This window comes from Mytilus edulis, chromosome 7 (assembly GCF_963676685.1).
Source record: "Mytilus edulis chromosome 7, xbMytEdul2.2, whole genome shotgun sequence".
In the NCBI taxonomy this organism is placed as follows: domain Eukaryota; kingdom Metazoa; phylum Mollusca; class Bivalvia; order Mytilida; family Mytilidae; genus Mytilus; species Mytilus edulis.
In genome coordinates this window covers 89,703,563-89,722,036 of record NC_092350.1, presented here as the reverse complement: position 1 = coordinate 89,722,036, position 18,474 = coordinate 89,703,563, and the positions used below count along the sequence as shown (strand labels likewise).

Sequence of the window (18,474 nt, the reverse complement as noted above, 5' to 3'; positions counted from 1 at the left end):
ACGAGGTTTTTGCATAACAGCGACGATATATATATATATATGAGCGAATCTATGTTGTTTTAAACGTTGCGTAATTGCATAACACGAAATATAAACCACGATTGGATGCTAAGAATTTAAAAAAAATATCATATAAATCGTGAAAAACATATATTTATTGTGTAATCAAAACAAAACGATGGACGGTTGCCCACTTTATAAGCCCCCTAAAATCGCCACTGATACAATATAACTCTTTCGAATACCATCTTAATATTTTATGCAAAAAGAGAAAACAGAGATACCCGCTTAATTAGTGATATGTGAGTTTGGTTGTCATGTTTATTCTCATCAATTGTTTTTTTGTCTCGTCGCAATGCAAGACCAAGAGGTGAAACCATTATCTTATGGTACCAGAATATCTAACATGGTTGCATGCATGATTAGTTAGTGCAGAGCAGTTTAAATTCTTTTCCTGACCGTCCGTCAATAAATAAATAAGTTGATGATAGTTAATATTGTAAATGAAGCTATAAGTAAACGTGCTTTACTACTGTTATAAAAGAGGGGTGTAAGATATTAGAGGGACAGTCTAACTCATAAATTGAATTTATTGACAACTCCTTGGCTAAAAAAGAAAAAGGAAAACAGACAAATAATAATACACGAGACAAAACATGGAAAAACTAAAGACGAAGGAACACGGACCACGCCAAAATAGGTGTGATATCTGGTGCTCCGGAAGGGTTAGCAGATCTTGCTCCACATTCGAAACCCGTCGAGTTACTATTGTTACTTAATTATTATGATGACACAATCATACTGCATCTTCTTAATTTTAAATCTAATATAATGTTATAAGATAATTATTATCATTGTATGCTTGAGAGTATTTATATTCCATTTAAACTTAGTTTGGAGATAGTTTAATAATGTATACGTTTCGCTTTCGAAAAAAGTGTCCTCCTTATTCTGAAAAGTTCCCGTTTAAAATAAATTTTTACACGACAACAGTTTGTTTTACGATGAAATTTATTTTGATTTTTTTCGACAGACAATGTATGCATGTTCACGTTGCCTACGAAAAAAAAAACCCGTGTCCTCTACAAAACAAAACTGGGTCTTCATTTAAAAAAACAAACATTGATGTTATCTGTGTACAAGGTTTAGTAACAAGGCGGGTGATGCATTAAAAGCAGGAGAAACTTATTTGTTGGCTTATCCTGTCTCGCTCCCAATGGAGATTATTAAATTCTCATTTAAAAAAAATAAAAAAATTAGTTGTATCTTATTGATGGATTTATGAAATTGTTCGGTCTAATTTGACTTTTGACTTGTTTGGCTTTGTAAATATTTTGATATGAGCGTCGCTGATGACTCTTATGTAGACGAAACTCGCGTCTGGCGTACTAAATTATAATCCTAGTACCTTTGATAACTATTGACTAATGGTTTATGATTGCTCCTTTGTTCATTTCTTTCTTGTTTGTATTACTTACATGTTCTAATGTATTTTGGATAAAAATATTGTTGATATCTTGTGACTGCATGAAACATTTCTCCACTGGTCGATGGTTGTGAACAACAAATAACAACATAAATGTGAAAAACACATAAAGAATTATATCTTGGAGATTTGTCTGGATTTTTTCTTTTAAATCAAGTTCTTGTTTAGCTTTCTTTAAATCTTTTTTTGAAGCATGTCATGGGATAAATGTTTTCGTATTACTTCTTTTCTGCAATAATGTATTGTTTTCTGGAATAAAAAGATAATTGCTTCAATAAATATCATCTAGAAGTTATTGAGTTTTTCTAGTTTTTCTATACTGATATAAGAAAAGTGTATAACTATGTCTCTATTGGTAGTTGGTAGTTTGTTAAAGTTTTCATATTTCTATTCCGTCATAAATTTAAGACGTACACAACTTTTGCAATGTATTATGATCATAGCTTCTTAATTTTACTGTAACATAGTAATCGTTTGGCTGATATTGTGTAAAGAGGATGATAACGAAGAGGATTCCGGAAATTTTATGTGTAAAATAAGGAAAGAAAAACAAAGATCTGTATGTGTATTCACAATATTTATTATATATAATTGTGAAATTAATTTGTTATAGATAATATTATATCTTTCCAAATGATGCTTCCCTAAACTATTAGGTAAACTAACATGAGGGATACTAAGTAATAAACTGTAAACGTAGTAAGTTGTTACAGCAAATATGCAATAAAGAGATATTGTTAAGTTAAAAAAGAATTGTGTGCAGAGCTGAAAATCTCTGCCGTAACAAAAATTGTCTCGCTTGTTCAAAATTCCAAACACATTTTAATTGTTTTCATGAGTAACGGACTTTTCATTATCTTCAAAAATATAGATCCACAATTGAATGTCTGTCACAAGTCAGAAGCCTGTAATTCAGAAGTTGTCCTTTATTTATGTGTTACATATTTGTGTTTTGTTCATTTTTTTGGAAACAAATTAGGCCGTTAGTTTTCTGGTTTGAAATGTTTTACATGTCATTTCGGGTCCTTTGTAGCTGACTATGCAGTATGGGTTTTGGAGGTTCTGTGTCACTTGACCTCTCGTGGAGAGTTGTCTCATTGGCATTCATACCAATTCAGATTCACCTCATATTCATTGAAGGTTTTTCCCCAAAAATATTTGCTTTTGGATGATTGCACAGACGAAACAAGCATTTCGAGTGAAATATATTTACAATCTTTTCCTACTGTGGACTCATCAGTATTCGTTGGATACAAATTTTCGTGGGTTTCGTGGCTACAGTGGAACCATGAATTCAAATGAACAACGAATTACAAATTTTCTATAGGCTTTGCATGCACAGATTGACAAACCATGAAAATCAAATATCCACGAAAATGCAAGTTTTCCTCAATCCACGAATCCATGAATCCACAGCAATTAGAAAGCCCATTGACAACTCCGATGAAAATGAAACAACCAGAACCAAACTCAAACTTCATTTGTTACAATTAAATCCAAATATCTTATCATTCTAATCATAGGTTATACGTTTAATTAAATTTCTCAGTACTAGTAGTTTTCTATGTCAACGTACTAAACCTTTTTTATGATATGACTCTATGTTAAGTATCTAATCTCTAGTTAGATAACAAGTGCAGAAACTGTTTTAATGCTTGTATATATGATGAGTTTACTTAGCATATAAAGAAACTGTCTGACGGACTGACTTGCTGACTCATCGTGACTTATGGCGTCATCGATAGGAGACTAATACTATTAGAAACCATAAAAAAATCAACTAAAGATTAACAAACTTACTTTCTGGTTTGTGTACAATCAAGGCTGGAGCAGAATCAATTTTGACTTCCCGTTTCAATATAAATGTGAACAACATGGCAAAAAACACAACACTGATAGGCTCCATTAAAAAGACATCATCAAAAAATGCTGTAAGAAAGGAAACCAGCCAATTCAAACTTTCATAGTAGCCATATTTTAATCCGTACAGCATAACAAAATATGACGAAACCAACGATGTCAAAATAGTTGTGGTCCATGCAATGTATATAACCCACCATGGAAACCTGAAAATAATAAGTTTGGATAAAAAAATACAGTGAAATCTGTGCAAACCGAATCTTGCATAAATCGAAATCTTGTCTAATCCAAACATGTTTTTAAGTCCAGTATATCAAACTTTATGAGATGTTAACTTGTTTAAACCTAACAAAATATTTGGCCCCGAAGAGGTTAAGTTTAGACAGGTTTCACTGTATGTTTTTAAGTCCAGTATATCAAACTTTATGAGATGTTAACTTGTTTAAACCTAACAAAATATTTGGCCCCGAAGAGGTTAAGTTTAGACAGGTTTCACTGTATGTTTTTAAGTCCAGTATATTAAACTTTATGAGATGTTAACTTGTTTAAACCTAACAAAATATTTGGCCCCGAAGAGGTTAAGTTTAGACAGGTTTCACTGTATGTTTTTAAGTCCAGTATATTAAACTTTATGAGATGTTAACTTGTTTAAACCTAACAAAATATTTGGCCCCGAAGAGGTTCAGTTTAGACAGGTTTCACTGTATGTAGTTATATCAATATACAAATATCGTTTAAGTACTGATATGAAAAGATCTCAATGCATTGATAACAAGTATGTAGTTATTTTGATTTACAAATGTTATAAAGAACTGATATGTAAAGATCCAAAACATTATGATTATAAGAGGTATTTCGATCAACTAATATTAACTACAATACCCTTCCCGTTTCACGAAGGTAACCTACCGAATTAGACTATTTACTGGAATTTTAATAACATAAGCAACACGACGAATGCAAGATGTGGAGCAGGATCTGCTAACCCTCCCAGTTTTTGGTGGGGTTCGTGTTGCTAGGTCGAGAGTTTTCTATGTTGTGTCGTCTCTACTATTATTTGTCTGATTGTCTTTTTACTTTTAGCCATGGCATTGTCAGTTTATTTTTTATCTATGAGTTTGACTATCCCTCTGGTATCTTTCGCACCTCTTTTAAGATAAAAGTATAATAACAAAAATACCGAACTCCAATTAATCATTGGAACAGAGAGTGACGAGAGTCTGTAAGAGAATTGGGAAAGATTTTGATGTACATAGAAGAATACATGACAAAATCCGTATCGCATGCTGTATCATCCCGTGAAACCAATATCAGTCCAGAGGGCCGAAGGTCCCGAGGGTTGATATTGGTCGAGTGGTGATACAGCATGCGATACGGATTTTGCCATGTATTATTCTGTTTATCATATATTTCGATAGAATTAGATTCATATGATTTCCTCGTTTTTTTAAATCATCCGAAATTATAGCTAGAAAAGAACATAATGATTTTCCTGTATTTTTCCAGCTGGCTTGTTTTTTTATTGACTTCATTATTTGCTTAATGTCCACATCGTAATGTCCCCTATAACCTTATTACAATCTCAATATACGTTAAAGACCATATATTCAAATGCTTCCACTAACGATCCTGTCCTAAGGGTAATAATTCAACTAAAATTAATATTTATGAAATAAATATCATAAGATGTGGAAATGTTTAAAGTTTTATTATTTATTTGGCGATGGTATGATTCATGATCACTTTAAGTTTCTGACGAGGTGAATAGCAAGACAAATAGTTCTTGAAAAGTTTGCTATCTATTCTCACCAAATCATATCGTAAAAATTTCTACATCTTATTTTGTTTTTATTTTTACTGGGTAATAATTCATGGAAAAATATTGATTTTAGTTGAAATGATAGGATATTTTTTTTTAAGTGGAACTCATTTTTTTCCTATGCAAGGAAATACAATAACTAGACGTCATATGTTAAACGTTGACGTCATTCGAGTTATGACGTCACGCCAGGCATGCAATACGGGTTTTGCTATGCGATACGGGGTATGGGATACGGGTTTAGCTATGCAATATGGGGTATACGATACAGGGTAGGTGATACGGACTGGAAAAAAAAAACCTTTATTAGATATACAAAATTGCTGTATTTTGTATAAAATATTTGATAAAAGAAGTAAATGTGTTTGCTCTGCGATATTTTAATAACTTATAGATGAAGAACAGCAGTAAAGGCCATTTTTCTTTGTTTTTTGCGTGTTGTGTCCTGCGCATGTATTGATTTGGTTTCATAGATGACTACCATCGTTTTATTACTTTATGTATAATTAACCTAGCTTTACAAATAGGCTGAGCCATCTCATGCACACCATTGTGATACAAGAAACAGATTATAAAATTTGTTAACTTACATCCATCGTTTTACTGCAACAATTTCATTATCTTTTTTATCTGATCCTTTTTCATCACTTGTCGTTGGACGGTTAACACCAATTTCCATATATCGTTCTTTATGTAGCTGTTTTGTTTTTGATCGCACAAAAAGTTCAATGATGGCAAAGTTTATAGGAAACATTATTATACTACTTTCCAAACCAATGATAAAGTCTTTCAGAGAAAATTCAAATTGAATACTGGCTACATCAGAACTAATCGTTTCGTCAGTCGGAATTCCATGAAACATCAGACAGGACAACATTGTACAAAACAATAAAGACAATGCGCATGATAATCTTTGAGCCCTCGTAAAATTACTACATGGTGGTTTTGAGATTATACTGATCCACAAATGCCCTCTACGTAAATCTTGACTTGTTCTAAGGAAAAACTGTTGCTTCAATTCGTAACCTGACTTGATTGACAAACACACTTTAGCAGTACCACTTTGAATTCCAAGCCAATTATCGTAGTAGAAATTAAATACTTTTTTAGTTTGCAAGTCTTGTATAATTATTCTGGAAAGAAACCTAAAACATAATGATCAAATTAGTTTACTCCTGGCTATACATTTTTTTTTACCGATAATCTATAAAACACAAATATATACTTTTTATTAAACTGATTTATATAAGAAACAATATCGAATTAGAACTTTAAAAAATCAATAGTATACATCCATGTCTTTTAGTTTTATCATTGGAAATCATACCACATATTTTTTTTATAGAACCACTAAACAAAGAACGATAACATCGGGTTATAAAAACCCAAAGGCATATGCATGGAAGGCAACCAACTCTGTTCTAATTTAGAAACACATTTTCAATAAAATCTTTGAAGAAAACAAAAAATATAATCAATTTGCACTCGTCCTTAATAAATTGATGTTGATACTAGCAGTTGTCAGTATTTTCAATTAATTGTTCAGACTTGGGACAATTGAAAGCTTGCTCATTGGTAAATCTATCCTTTGTTAAAGATTTTATGTTGACGACCTCCATATTGGTTTTTCTGCTGTTTTCCTTTGTTTAAGTATGTATGTTAACGACCTCACTATGGGTTATAAGTCCTTTGTTTAAGTTTGTATGTTGACGACCTCATTGTGGGTTATCTGTCCTTTGTTTAAGATTGTATGTTGACGACTTTGTTATATGGGTTAATGTGGCTATTTGATAAATTTGTCCTTTGTTAAACTGTACATATGACAAGAATTATTTAACTTTGTGCCAGTAAAATAAATATAAACTGAAATCTGTCGTGAATGCTTTACCTTTGTGCAGGTAAAATAAATATAAACTGAAATCTTTCGAGAATGATATAACTTTGTACAGGTAAAATGGATATAATAAAATCAACGGTACCAATTTTGTTGCACCAGATGCGCATTTCGACAATACATGTCTCTTCAGTGATGCTCGGAGCCAAAATATTTGAAATCCAAAGCTTATATAAAAGGTGAAGAGCTATAATCCAAAAGGTCCAAAAAGTATAGCCAAATTCGTGAAGGAATCAGAGCTTTGCACGAGGGAGATACATTCCTTAATTTATAATAATTTTTAATATTTTGTAACAGCAAATTTTAATAACACAAAAAATCCGTATTTTCATGCCAGTACCTAAGTACTGGCTACTGGGCTGGTGATACCCTCGGGGACTAATAGTCCACCAGCAGAGGCATCGACCCAGTGGTAGTAATAAAATCAACGGTACCAATTTTGTTGCACCAGATGCGCATTTCGACAATACATGTCTCTTCAGTGATGCTCGGAGCCAAAATATTTGAAATCCAAAGCTTATATAAAAGGTGAAGAGCTATAATCCAAAAGGTCCAAAAAGTATAGCCAAATTCGTGAAGGAATCAGAGCTTTGCACGAGGGAGATACATTCCTTAATTTATAATAATTTTTAATATTTTGTAACAGCAAATTTTAATAACACAAAAAATCCGTATTTTCATGCCAGTACCTAAGTACTGGCTACTGGGCTGGTGATACCCTCGGGGACTAATAGTCCACCAGCAGAGGCATCGACCCAGTGGTAGTAATTAAATCAACGGTACCAATTTTGTTGCACCAGATGCGCATTTCGACAATACATGTCTCTTCAGTGATGCTCGGAGCCAAAATATTTGAAATCCAAAGCTTATATAAAAGGTGAAGAGCTATAATCCAAAAGGTCCAAAAAGTATAGCCAAATTCGTGAAGGAATCAGAGCTTTGCACGAGGGAGATACATTCCTTAATTTATAATAATTTTTAATATTTTGTAACAGCAAATTTTAATAACACAAAAAATCCGTATTTTCATGCCAGTACCTAAGTACTGGCTACTGGGCTGGTGATACCCTCGGGGACTAATAGTCCACCAGCAGAGGCATCGACCCAGTGGTAGTAATAAAATCAACGGTACCAATTTTGTTGCACCAGATGCGCATTTCGACAATACATGTCTCTTCAGTGATGCTCGGAGCCAAAATATTTGAAATCCAAAGCTTATATAAAAGGTGAAGAGCTATAATCCAAAAGGTCCAAAAAGTATAGCCAAATTCGTGAAGGAATCAGAGCTTTGCACGAGGGAGATACATTCCTTAATTTATAATAATTTTTAATATTTTGTAACAGCAAATTTTAATAACACAAAAAATCCGTATTTTCATGCCAGTACCTAAGTACTGGCTACTGGGCTGGTGATACCCTCGGGGACTAATAGTCCACCAGCAGAGGCATCGACCCAGTGGTAGTAATAAAATCAACGGTACCAATTTTGTTGCACCAGATGCGCATTTCGACAATACATGTCTCTTCAGTGATGCTCGGAGCCAAAATATTTGAAATCCAAAGCTTATATAAAAGGTGAAGAGCTATAATCCAAAAGGTCCAAAAAGTATAGCCAAATTCGTGAAGGAATCAGAGCTTTGCACGAGGGAGATACATTCCTTAATTTATAATAATTTTTAATATTTTGTAACAGCAAATTTTAATAACACAAAAAATCCGTATTTTCATGCCAGTACCTAAGTACTGGCTACTGGGCTGGTGATACCCTCGGGGACTAATAGTCCACCAGCAGAGGCATCGACCCAGTGGTAGTAATAAAATCAACGGTACCAATTTTGTTGCACCAGATGCGCATTTCGACAATACATGTCTCTTCAGTGATGCTCGGAGCCAAAATATTTGAAATCCAAAGCTTATATAAAAGGTGAAGAGCTATAATCCAAAAGGTCCAAAAAGTATAGCCAAATTCGTGAAGGAATCAGAGCTTTGCACGAGGGAGATACATTCCTTAATTTATAATAATTTTTAATATTTTGTAACAGCAAATTTTAATAACACAAAAAATCCGTATTTTCATGCCAGTACCTAAGTACTGGCTACTGGGCTGGTGATACCCTCGGGGACTAATAGTCCACCAGCAGAGGCATCGACCCAGTGGTAGTAATAAAATCAACGGTACCAATTTTGTTGCACCAGATGCGCATTTCGACAATACATGTCTCTTCAGTGATGCTCGGAGCCAAAATATTTGAAATCCAAAGCTTATATAAAAGGTGAAGAGCTATAATCCAAAAGGTCCAAAAAGTATAGCCAAATTCGTGAAGGAATCAGAGCTTTGCACGAGGGAGATACATTCCTTAATTTATAATAATTTTTAATATTTTGTAACAGCAAATTTTAATAACACAAAAAATCCGTATTTTCATGCCAGTACCTAAGTACTGGCTACTGGGCTGGTGATACCCTCGGGGACTAATAGTCCACCAGCAGAGGCATCGACCAAGTGGTAGTAATAAAATCAACGGTACCAATTTTGTTGCACCAGATGCGCATTTCGACAATACATGTCTCTTCAGTGATGCTCGGAGCCAAAATATTTGAAATCCAAAGCTTATATAAAAGGTGAAGAGCTATAATCCAAAAGGTCCAAAAAGTATAGCCAAATTCGTGAAGGAATCAGAGCTTTGCACGAGGGAGATACATTCCTTAATTTATAATAATTTTTAATATTTTGTAACAGCAAATTTTAATAACACAAAAAATCCGTATTTTCATGCCAGTACCTAAGTACTGGCTACTGGGCTGGTGATACCCTCGGGGACTAATAGTCCACCAGCAGAGGCATCGACCCAGTGGTAGTAATAAAATCAACGGTACCAATTTTGTTGCACCAGATGCGCATTTCGACAATACATGTCTCTTCAGTGATGCTCGGAGCCAAAATATTTGAAATCCAAAGCTTATATAAAAGGTGAAGAGCTATAATCCAAAAGGTCCAAAAAGTATAGCCAAATTCGTGAAGGAATCAGAGCTTTGCACGAGGGAGATACATTCCTTAATTTATAATAATTTTTAATATTTTGTAACAGCAAATTTTAATAACACAAAAAATCCGTATTTTCATGCCAGTACCTAAGTACTGGCTACTGGGCTGGTGATACCCTCGGGGACTAATAGTCCACCAGCAGAGGCATCGACCCAGTGGTAGTAATAAAATCAACGGTACCAATTTTGTTGCACCAGATGCGCATTTCGACAATACATGTCTCTTCAGTGATGCTCGGAGCCAAAATATTTGAAATCCAAAGCTTATATAAAAGGTGAAGAGCTATAATCCAAAAGGTCCAAAAAGTATAGCCAAATTCGTGAAGGAATCAGAGCTTTGCACGAGGGAGATACATTCCTTAATTTATAATAATTTTTAATATTTTGTAACAGCAAATTTTAATAACACAAAAAATCCGTATTTTCATGCCAGTACCTAAGTACTGGCTACTGGGCTGGTGATACCCTCGGGGACTAATAGTCCACCAGCAGAGGCATCGACCCAGTGGTAGTAATAAAATCAACGGTACCAATTTTGTTGCACCAGATGCGCATTTCGACAATACATGTCTCTTCAGTGATGCTCGGAGCCAAAATATTTGAAATCCAAAGCTTATATAAAAGGTGAAGAGCTATAATCCAAAAGGTCCAAAAAGTATAGCCAAATTCGTGAAGGAATCAGAGCTTTGCACGAGGGAGATACATTCCTTAATTTATAATAATTTTTAATATTTTGTAACAGCAAATTTTAATAACACAAAAAATCCGTATTTTCATGCCAGTACCTAAGTACTGGCTACTGGGCTGGTGATACCCTCGGGGACTAATAGTCCACCAGCAGAGGCATCGACCCAGTGGTAGTAATAAAATCAACGGTACCAATTTTGTTGCACCAGATGCGCATTTCGACAATACATGTCTCTTCAGTGATGCTCGGAGCCAAAATATTTGAAATCCAAAGCTTATATAAAAGGTGAAGAGCTATAATCCAAAAGGTCCAAAAAGTATAGCCAAATTCGTGAAGGAATCAGAGCTTTGCACGAGGGAGATACATTCCTTAATTTATAATAATTTTTAATATTTTGTAACAGCAAATTTTAATAACACAAAAAATCCGTATTTTCATGCCAGTACCTAAGTACTGGCTACTGGGCTGGTGATACCCTCGGGGACTAATAGTCCACCAGCAGAGGCATCGACCCAGTGGTAGTAATAAAATCAACGGTACCAATTTTGTTGCACCAGATGCGCATTTCGACAATACATGTCTCTTCAGTGATGCTCGGAGCCAAAATATTTGAAATCCAAAGCTTATATAAAAGGTGAAGAGCTATAATCCAAAAGGTCCAAAAAGTATAGCCAAATTCGTGAAGGAATCAGAGCTTTGCACGAGGGAGATACATTCCTTAATTTATAATAATTTTTAATATTTTGTAACAGCAAATTGTAATAACACAAAAAATCCGTATTTTCATGCCAGTACCTAAGTACTGGCTACTGGGCTGGTGATACCCTCGGGGACTAATAGTCCACCAGCAGAGGCATCGACCCAGTGGTAGTAATAAAATCAACGGTACCAATTTTGTTGCACCAGATGCGCATTTCGACAATACATGTCTCTTCAGTGATGCTCGGAGCCAAAATATTTGAAATCCAAAGCTTATATAAAAGGTGAAGAGCTATAATCCAAAAGGTCCAAAAAGTATAGCCAAATTCGTGAAGGAATCAGAGCTTTGCACGAGGGAGATACATTCCTTAATTTATAATAATTTTTAATATTTTGTAACAGCAAATTTTAATAACACAAAAAATCCGTATTTTCATGCCAGTACCTAAGTACTGGCTACTGGGCTGGTGATACCCTCGGGGACTAATAGTCCACCAGCAGAGGCATCGACCCAGTGGTAGTAATAAAATCAACGGTACCAATTTTGTTGCACCAGATGCGCATTTCGACAATACATGTCTCTTCAGTGATGCTCGGAGCCAAAATATTTGAAATCCAAAGCTTATATAAAAGGTGAAGAGCTATAATCCAAAAGGTCCAAAAAGTATAGCCAAATTCGTGAAGGAATCAGAGCTTTGCACGAGGGAGATACATTCCTTAATTTATAATAATTTTTAATATTTTGTAACAGCAAATTTTAATAACACAAAAAATCCGTATTTTCATGCCAGTACCTAAGTACTGGCTACTGGGCTGGTGATACCCTCGGGGACTAATAGTCCACCAGCAGAGGCATCGACCCAGTGGTAGTAATAAAATCAACGGTACCAATTTTGTTGCACCAGATGCGCATTTCGACAATACATGTCTCTTCAGTGATGCTCGGAGCCAAAATATTTGAAATCCAAAGCTTATATAAAAGGTGAAGAGCTATAATCCAAAAGGTCCAAAAAGTATAGCCAAATTCGTGAAGGAATCAGAGCTTTGCACGAGGGAGATACATTCCTTAATTTATAATAATTTTTAATATTTTGTAACAGCAAATTTTAATAACACAAAAAATCCGTATTTTCATGCCAGTACCTAAGTACTGGCTACTGGGCTGGTGATACCCTCGGGGACTAATAGTCCACCAGCAGAGGCATCGACCCAGTGGTAGTAATAAAATCAACGGTACCAATTTTGTTGCACCAGATGCGCATTTCGACAATACATGTCTCTTCAGTGATGCTCGGAGCCAAAATATTTGAAATCCAAAGCTTATATAAAAGGTGAAGAGCTATAATCCAAAAGGTCCAAAAAGTATAGCCAAATTCGTGAAGGAATCAGAGCTTTGCACGAGGGAGATGTACATCTGTCGAGAATTACTGAACTTTGTACAGGTAAAATAAATATAAACTGTACATCTGATGAGACTGATTTAACTTTGTACAGATGAAATACATATAAGTTGTACATCTGTCAAGAATGCTTTAATTTACTTTTGTATCGGTAAAATAAATATAAACTGTGCATCTGTCAAGAATGATTTAACTTTGTACTGGTAAAATAAATATAAACTGTACCTCTGTCAAGAATGATTCACCTTTGTACCGGTAAAATGAGTATGAACTGAAATCTATCTAGAATGATTTAACTTTGTAAAATAAATATAAACTGTACATCTGTTGAGAATGATTGAACTTTGTCGCGGTAAAATAAATATAAACTGTACATTGTCGAGAATGATTTAACTTTGTACCGGTAAAATAAATATAAACTGTACATCTGTTGAGAATGACTTATTTCGTCTTCAAGCCATTGTTCAACTACTAAATTGTCTATTCTTCTTACCAGCACACTTGGTAAAATTAAAAACCTGATAATAAATTGTTCAAATAAGGCCTTCGAAAATAGTTGAATAAATTACTTTTGGAGTGTCAAGAACTCGTTGGAAGTACTTGATAAATTGCATGCTTTTATCGGTGATTTTGAATCTGTTCAAAGTTTTGATTTTTCTACCCTGTATACCACATTGCCTCACATTCTCATTAAGAAAAAATTCACACACCTAATTAAATGGGCATTCAAAAAATCAGAATGTGAATATATATGTTCAAACTCTTTTAGGTCATTTTTTAGTAGCAATAAACAAAAAAAACTATGTTAATTGGACATGCTTTGATACTATATATGCCCTTGAATTTTTACTTGATAACATTTTTGTTCGCTTTGGGGATTCCGTATATCGTCAGATTATCGGAATTTCAATGGGGACTAACTGTGCACCACTTATTGCGGACCTGTTTTTGTATTGTTATGAGTTACAATTTATGACAAAAATAAAGCCTCGGTCACACCTTACCGGATAGCTCGAACGGACGCCTAACGGATAAAAAAAAAGTTATCCGTTGACAAAATTTTTATCCGTTGGGAGTCCGTTGGTTTACTAACGGACATGTAACGAATGCCTAACGGACACACAACGGACATTGAACGTACATGAAACGGATACGTACCGGACAGAACGGACGTCGAACGTACATCCAACGGACGAGTACCGGATAAAACGGACACCTAACGGAAGCGTAACGGATAAAACGGATGAACAAAATAATCTGAAAATTAAAGGCAATAAACCATCTAAAAATTTAAGGCAATAAACCATCTGAAAATTAAAAGCAATAAACCATCTGAAAATTAAAGGCAATAAACCACATACACGTGACCTTAAAATGATTGTATCTAGTACATGTATATATGTTATAATATTTGCTTCTGGGAAAGTGTGGTCAGTAGGACAGGTATCAAGGTCACACGTACCAAACAAATAGAACAATTTATCCGATTCTTTTTTACGTTTTTACACACGAGGGTCACTTTAGTTAACAGGTTTAGTTGATTTTATTTTGTATTGCGTCTTGTTTAGCATGATATGTGTGCAAATATAGAGCTACTCTGATTAAAAAAAAATCAAGGTAGAAGCAGTGTGGTAATTCAGTCTTATAGAGTTTAAGTTGATTTTCTGAATTTGTTTATATTATGTACCTCTGGTATGAAAACGGATAATGTGTTATACGGAACTCTTCATCCGTACTGCATGCTACGATATTTGCTCCAGAAGCAAGGTGTCTAAGTGTAATTGCTAACTTGAGTCCTGGTTCCAGTGGATTTCTGTAAAAGGTATTCTGCTTGGCTATGCGAGGTCCAACTTGCAATATCTCGTCGAACATCTCTGTGGGCATTCGAAGGAAGTGTACAAAGGACTGCCGATCCTCCCACCTAAGTTCGGTCATGAGTTGGTCATATAGACCAAAACTGCATCGTCTTTCAGGACTAAGCCATGGTCGTGTCCACCATCTCCTTTGTCTTCTCCTTCTTCTCCTTTCGACAGCTATAAGGTTTATATTTGCTACATTTAAGTTGAGTCTGGCCTGAATAAGAGCTGTTTGGTAGCGAAGACGTGCTCTTACTCCAAGATCCATCACGAATAAAAAATATTCATGACACTCAAGAAAATCTGACATACCAATTATTGGCATTTCTAACGCGAAATTTCAATTGGCATTTGTCCGTTTTACATCCGGTAGGCATCCGTTTTATCCGTTATCCTTCCGTTAATGTCCGTTTCACATCCGTTTTATCCGTTAGGCGTCCGTTAGGCGTCCGGTAGACGTCCGTTGGTGAATTGGTCTACCGGATCTCCAACGGATGCATAACGGACACGTAACGGATACAAAACGGACGAGTACCGTACAAAACGGACGCCTAACGGACGCCTAACGGACGTTCAACGGACATTTTATCCGTTGGACGTCCGTTCAAAGTTTTGAACATGCTCAAAATTTTCCACCGGACAGAACGGACGTCAACGGATAAAACGGACGCTTAACGGACATGCAACGGATATGGACGGACGCCTAACGGATAAGAACGGACGTCTAACGGACATGAACGGATTGAAAAAAAGTTATCCGTTAGGCGTCCGTTCGGGCTATCCGGTAAGGTGTGACCGAGGCTTAAGCAAAGACCCATCGAAACAACATCTGATAAACAAATTTAATAATACTTTTAGATATTTGGATGATATTTTGGCTCTCAATAATGACGACTTCAGTATGTATATTAATGAAATTTATCCTGTTGAACTTACTTTAAATAAAGCTAATACTAACAATGACCACTACCCTTTTCTCGATCTTGATATCTATATTACTAATGGAAAGCTGAATACTAAAATTTATGATAAAGGGATGATTTTTCATTTCCTATCGTTAATTATCCGTTTTTAGATGGTGACGTTCCCTTGTCACCATCTTACGGTGTTTATATATCTCAACTTGTACGATTCGCTCGTGTATGTAACAATGTTTTAGATTTTAACGAGAGAAATTTATGTATTACTGAAAAATTATTACACCAGGGTTTTCGATATCACAAACTAGTCAAAACATTTACTAAATTTTATCATCGGTATAAAGACATCATTCGTAAATATAGCTCAACATGCAGACTTCTAATACGTTCAGGTATTTCACATCCATTTTTTTATGGAAATATTCTTTATAAAGCACAAAGGTGTCAGTATTCACCTCAGAAACTAACAAAACCTTTGAATAGACTTATTAAAAAGGGATACAATTACGATACTGTTGTCAAGTCATTAAAGATTGCATATTTTGGCGTTAGTATTGAGTCACTGATAAGGTCTTTGCATCGGAACTAAACACATTTATTCTAAAAACAGTTGTTGGCATGACACGGGTTATGTTCTTCTCATATATGTTATGATGGTATGATACTAAACCCCTAACGGGAAGGATTGTGCCTGATGTTCATATGATGAAATCATAATCTTTCAGTCAGTTTAATTAAAGTCTGGAGCTGGCATGTCAGTTAACTGCTAGTAGTCTGTTGTTATTTATGTATTATTGTCATTTTGTTTATTTTCTTTAGATACATTTTCTGACATCAGACTCGGACTTCTCTTGAACTGAATTTTAATGTGCGTATTGTTATGCGTTTACTTTTCTACATTGGTTAGAGGTATAGGGGGAGGGTTGAGATCTCACAAACATGTTTAACCCCACCGCATTTTTGCGCCTGTCCCAAGTCAGGAGCCTCTGGCCTTTGTTAGTCTTGTATTATTTTAATTTTAGTTTCTTGTGTACAATTTGGAAATTAGTATGGCGTTCATTATCACTGGACTAGTATATATTTGTTTAGGGGCCAGCTGAAGGACGCCTCCGGGTGCGGGAATTTCTCGCTACATTGCAGACCTGTTGGTGACCCTCTGCTGTTGTTTTTTATTTGGTTGGGTTGTTGTCTCTTTGACACATCCCCCATTTCCATTCTCAATTTTAACTTTGTACTGGTAAAATAAATATAAACTGTACATCTGTTGAGAATGATTTAACTTTGTACAGGTATGATAAATATAAACTGTACATCTGTCGAGCATGATTGAACTTTGTACAGGTAAAATAAATATAAACTGTACATTGTCCAGAATCATTTAACTTAGTGTCGGTAAAATTAAGATAAACTGTACCTCTGTCAAGAATGATTTAACTTTGTACCGGTAAAATAAATATAAACTGTACATCTGTTAAGAATGCTTTACATTTTTAGCGGTAAAATAAATATAAACTGTACATTTGTCGAGAATGAAATAACTTTGTACCGGTAAAATATATGTTAACTGAAAACCTGTCGAGATTATTTTAACTTTGTACCGGAAAAATGAACATTAAATGTTTTCTACATTTTACACCTGAATTGAAATGCATTTAATTTTACATTTTTGGATTTAAGTATATAAACTTTCCTTCTGTACAGATATACATAACAGAAAATTTATCTTTACAAATGCCACAACATAAATATATACGATTGTATTTAGTTGATAGTTTATATCTTTGTTGACAGACGATAAGCACTTTATGTAGCGTTAATTTCAATTTCGTGTTATAGCCGTCTTTGCAACTGTACAATAAGCGGGCATTTTTATAATTGCACATTACGATAACTTTACGAAGGAAGCTGTTTTTTGGGAAGTCATTAAGCCACCTTTTTTAAAAATCCTAAATTCATTGATTTGTAATTGCTTAAACTGTTAAACTCAAATCGCAAATATAACATTGGTATTTTCGATGCCTCAGTCTAGATTTTAAATTATATTTTTTTTTTCGATAACCTTTATACGACATTTTTCCAAACCAAGTTCTCTCATTTAGGCTGAAAGTTCTATTTTAAATTATATTCTGTTAATTTTTTCAAATGTATAACGTTTTAAATGACATATGATATTATATCAGAATAATATTTCGAACAGAATCGAAATATTTCGAAATAAACATAAAATGTGGTATGAGTGCCAATGAGACAACTCTCCATCAAAGTCATAATTAGAAAAGTAAACCATTATAGGTCAAAGTACAGTTCTCAACACAGAGTATTGACTCACATCAAACAGCAAGCTATAAAGGTTTTAAAAATGACTAGTGTAAAATAATTCAAACGGGAAACCAACAGTCAAATCTTAAATATATATTTATACATACAGTCATATGTGCATTGATTTGTAATGCCTAAACTGTTCAACTCAAATCGCAAATATAACATTGGTATTTTCGATGCCTCAGTTTAGATTTTAAATTATATTGATTTTTTTTTCGATAACCTTTATACGACATTTTTTCCAAACTAAGTTCTCTCATTTAGGCTGAAAGTTCTATTTCAAATTATATTCTGTTAATTTTTTCAAATGTATAACGTTTTAATTGACATATGATATTATATCAGAATAATATTTCGAACAGAATCGAACAGAATCAAAATATTTCGAAATAAACATAAAATGTGGTATGAGTGCCAATGAGACAACTCTCCATCAAAGTCATAATTAGAAAAGTAAACCATTATAGGTCAAAGTACAGTCCTCA

At 34.4% G+C, this 18,474-nt stretch overlaps 1 protein-coding gene across 5 annotated transcripts in view; it reads right to left on the bottom strand.

The window, feature by feature from the left end:
- The window catches only part of LOC139482733 (uncharacterized), a 151,694-nt gene that overhangs the window by 4,851 nt on the left and 128,369 nt on the right, over nucleotides 1-18,474 (bottom strand). For 4 of the 5 annotated variants that reach the window (XM_071266797.1, XM_071266798.1, XM_071266800.1 and 1 more), the window contains 3 exons: nucleotides 5,756-6,310; nucleotides 3,287-3,552; nucleotides 1,479-1,735 (listed from right to left, as the gene is read on the bottom strand). In XM_071266797.1, coding sequence (XP_071122898.1) covers nucleotides 1,683-1,735; nucleotides 3,287-3,552; nucleotides 5,756-6,310 — 874 coding nt within the window. In that variant the 3' untranslated portion in view covers nucleotides 1,479-1,682. Of the gene's footprint in view, nucleotides 1-1,478; nucleotides 1,736-3,286; nucleotides 3,553-5,755; nucleotides 6,311-18,474 lie in introns of those variants that run through there. The other variant, XM_071266801.1, reaches the window with a different exon arrangement.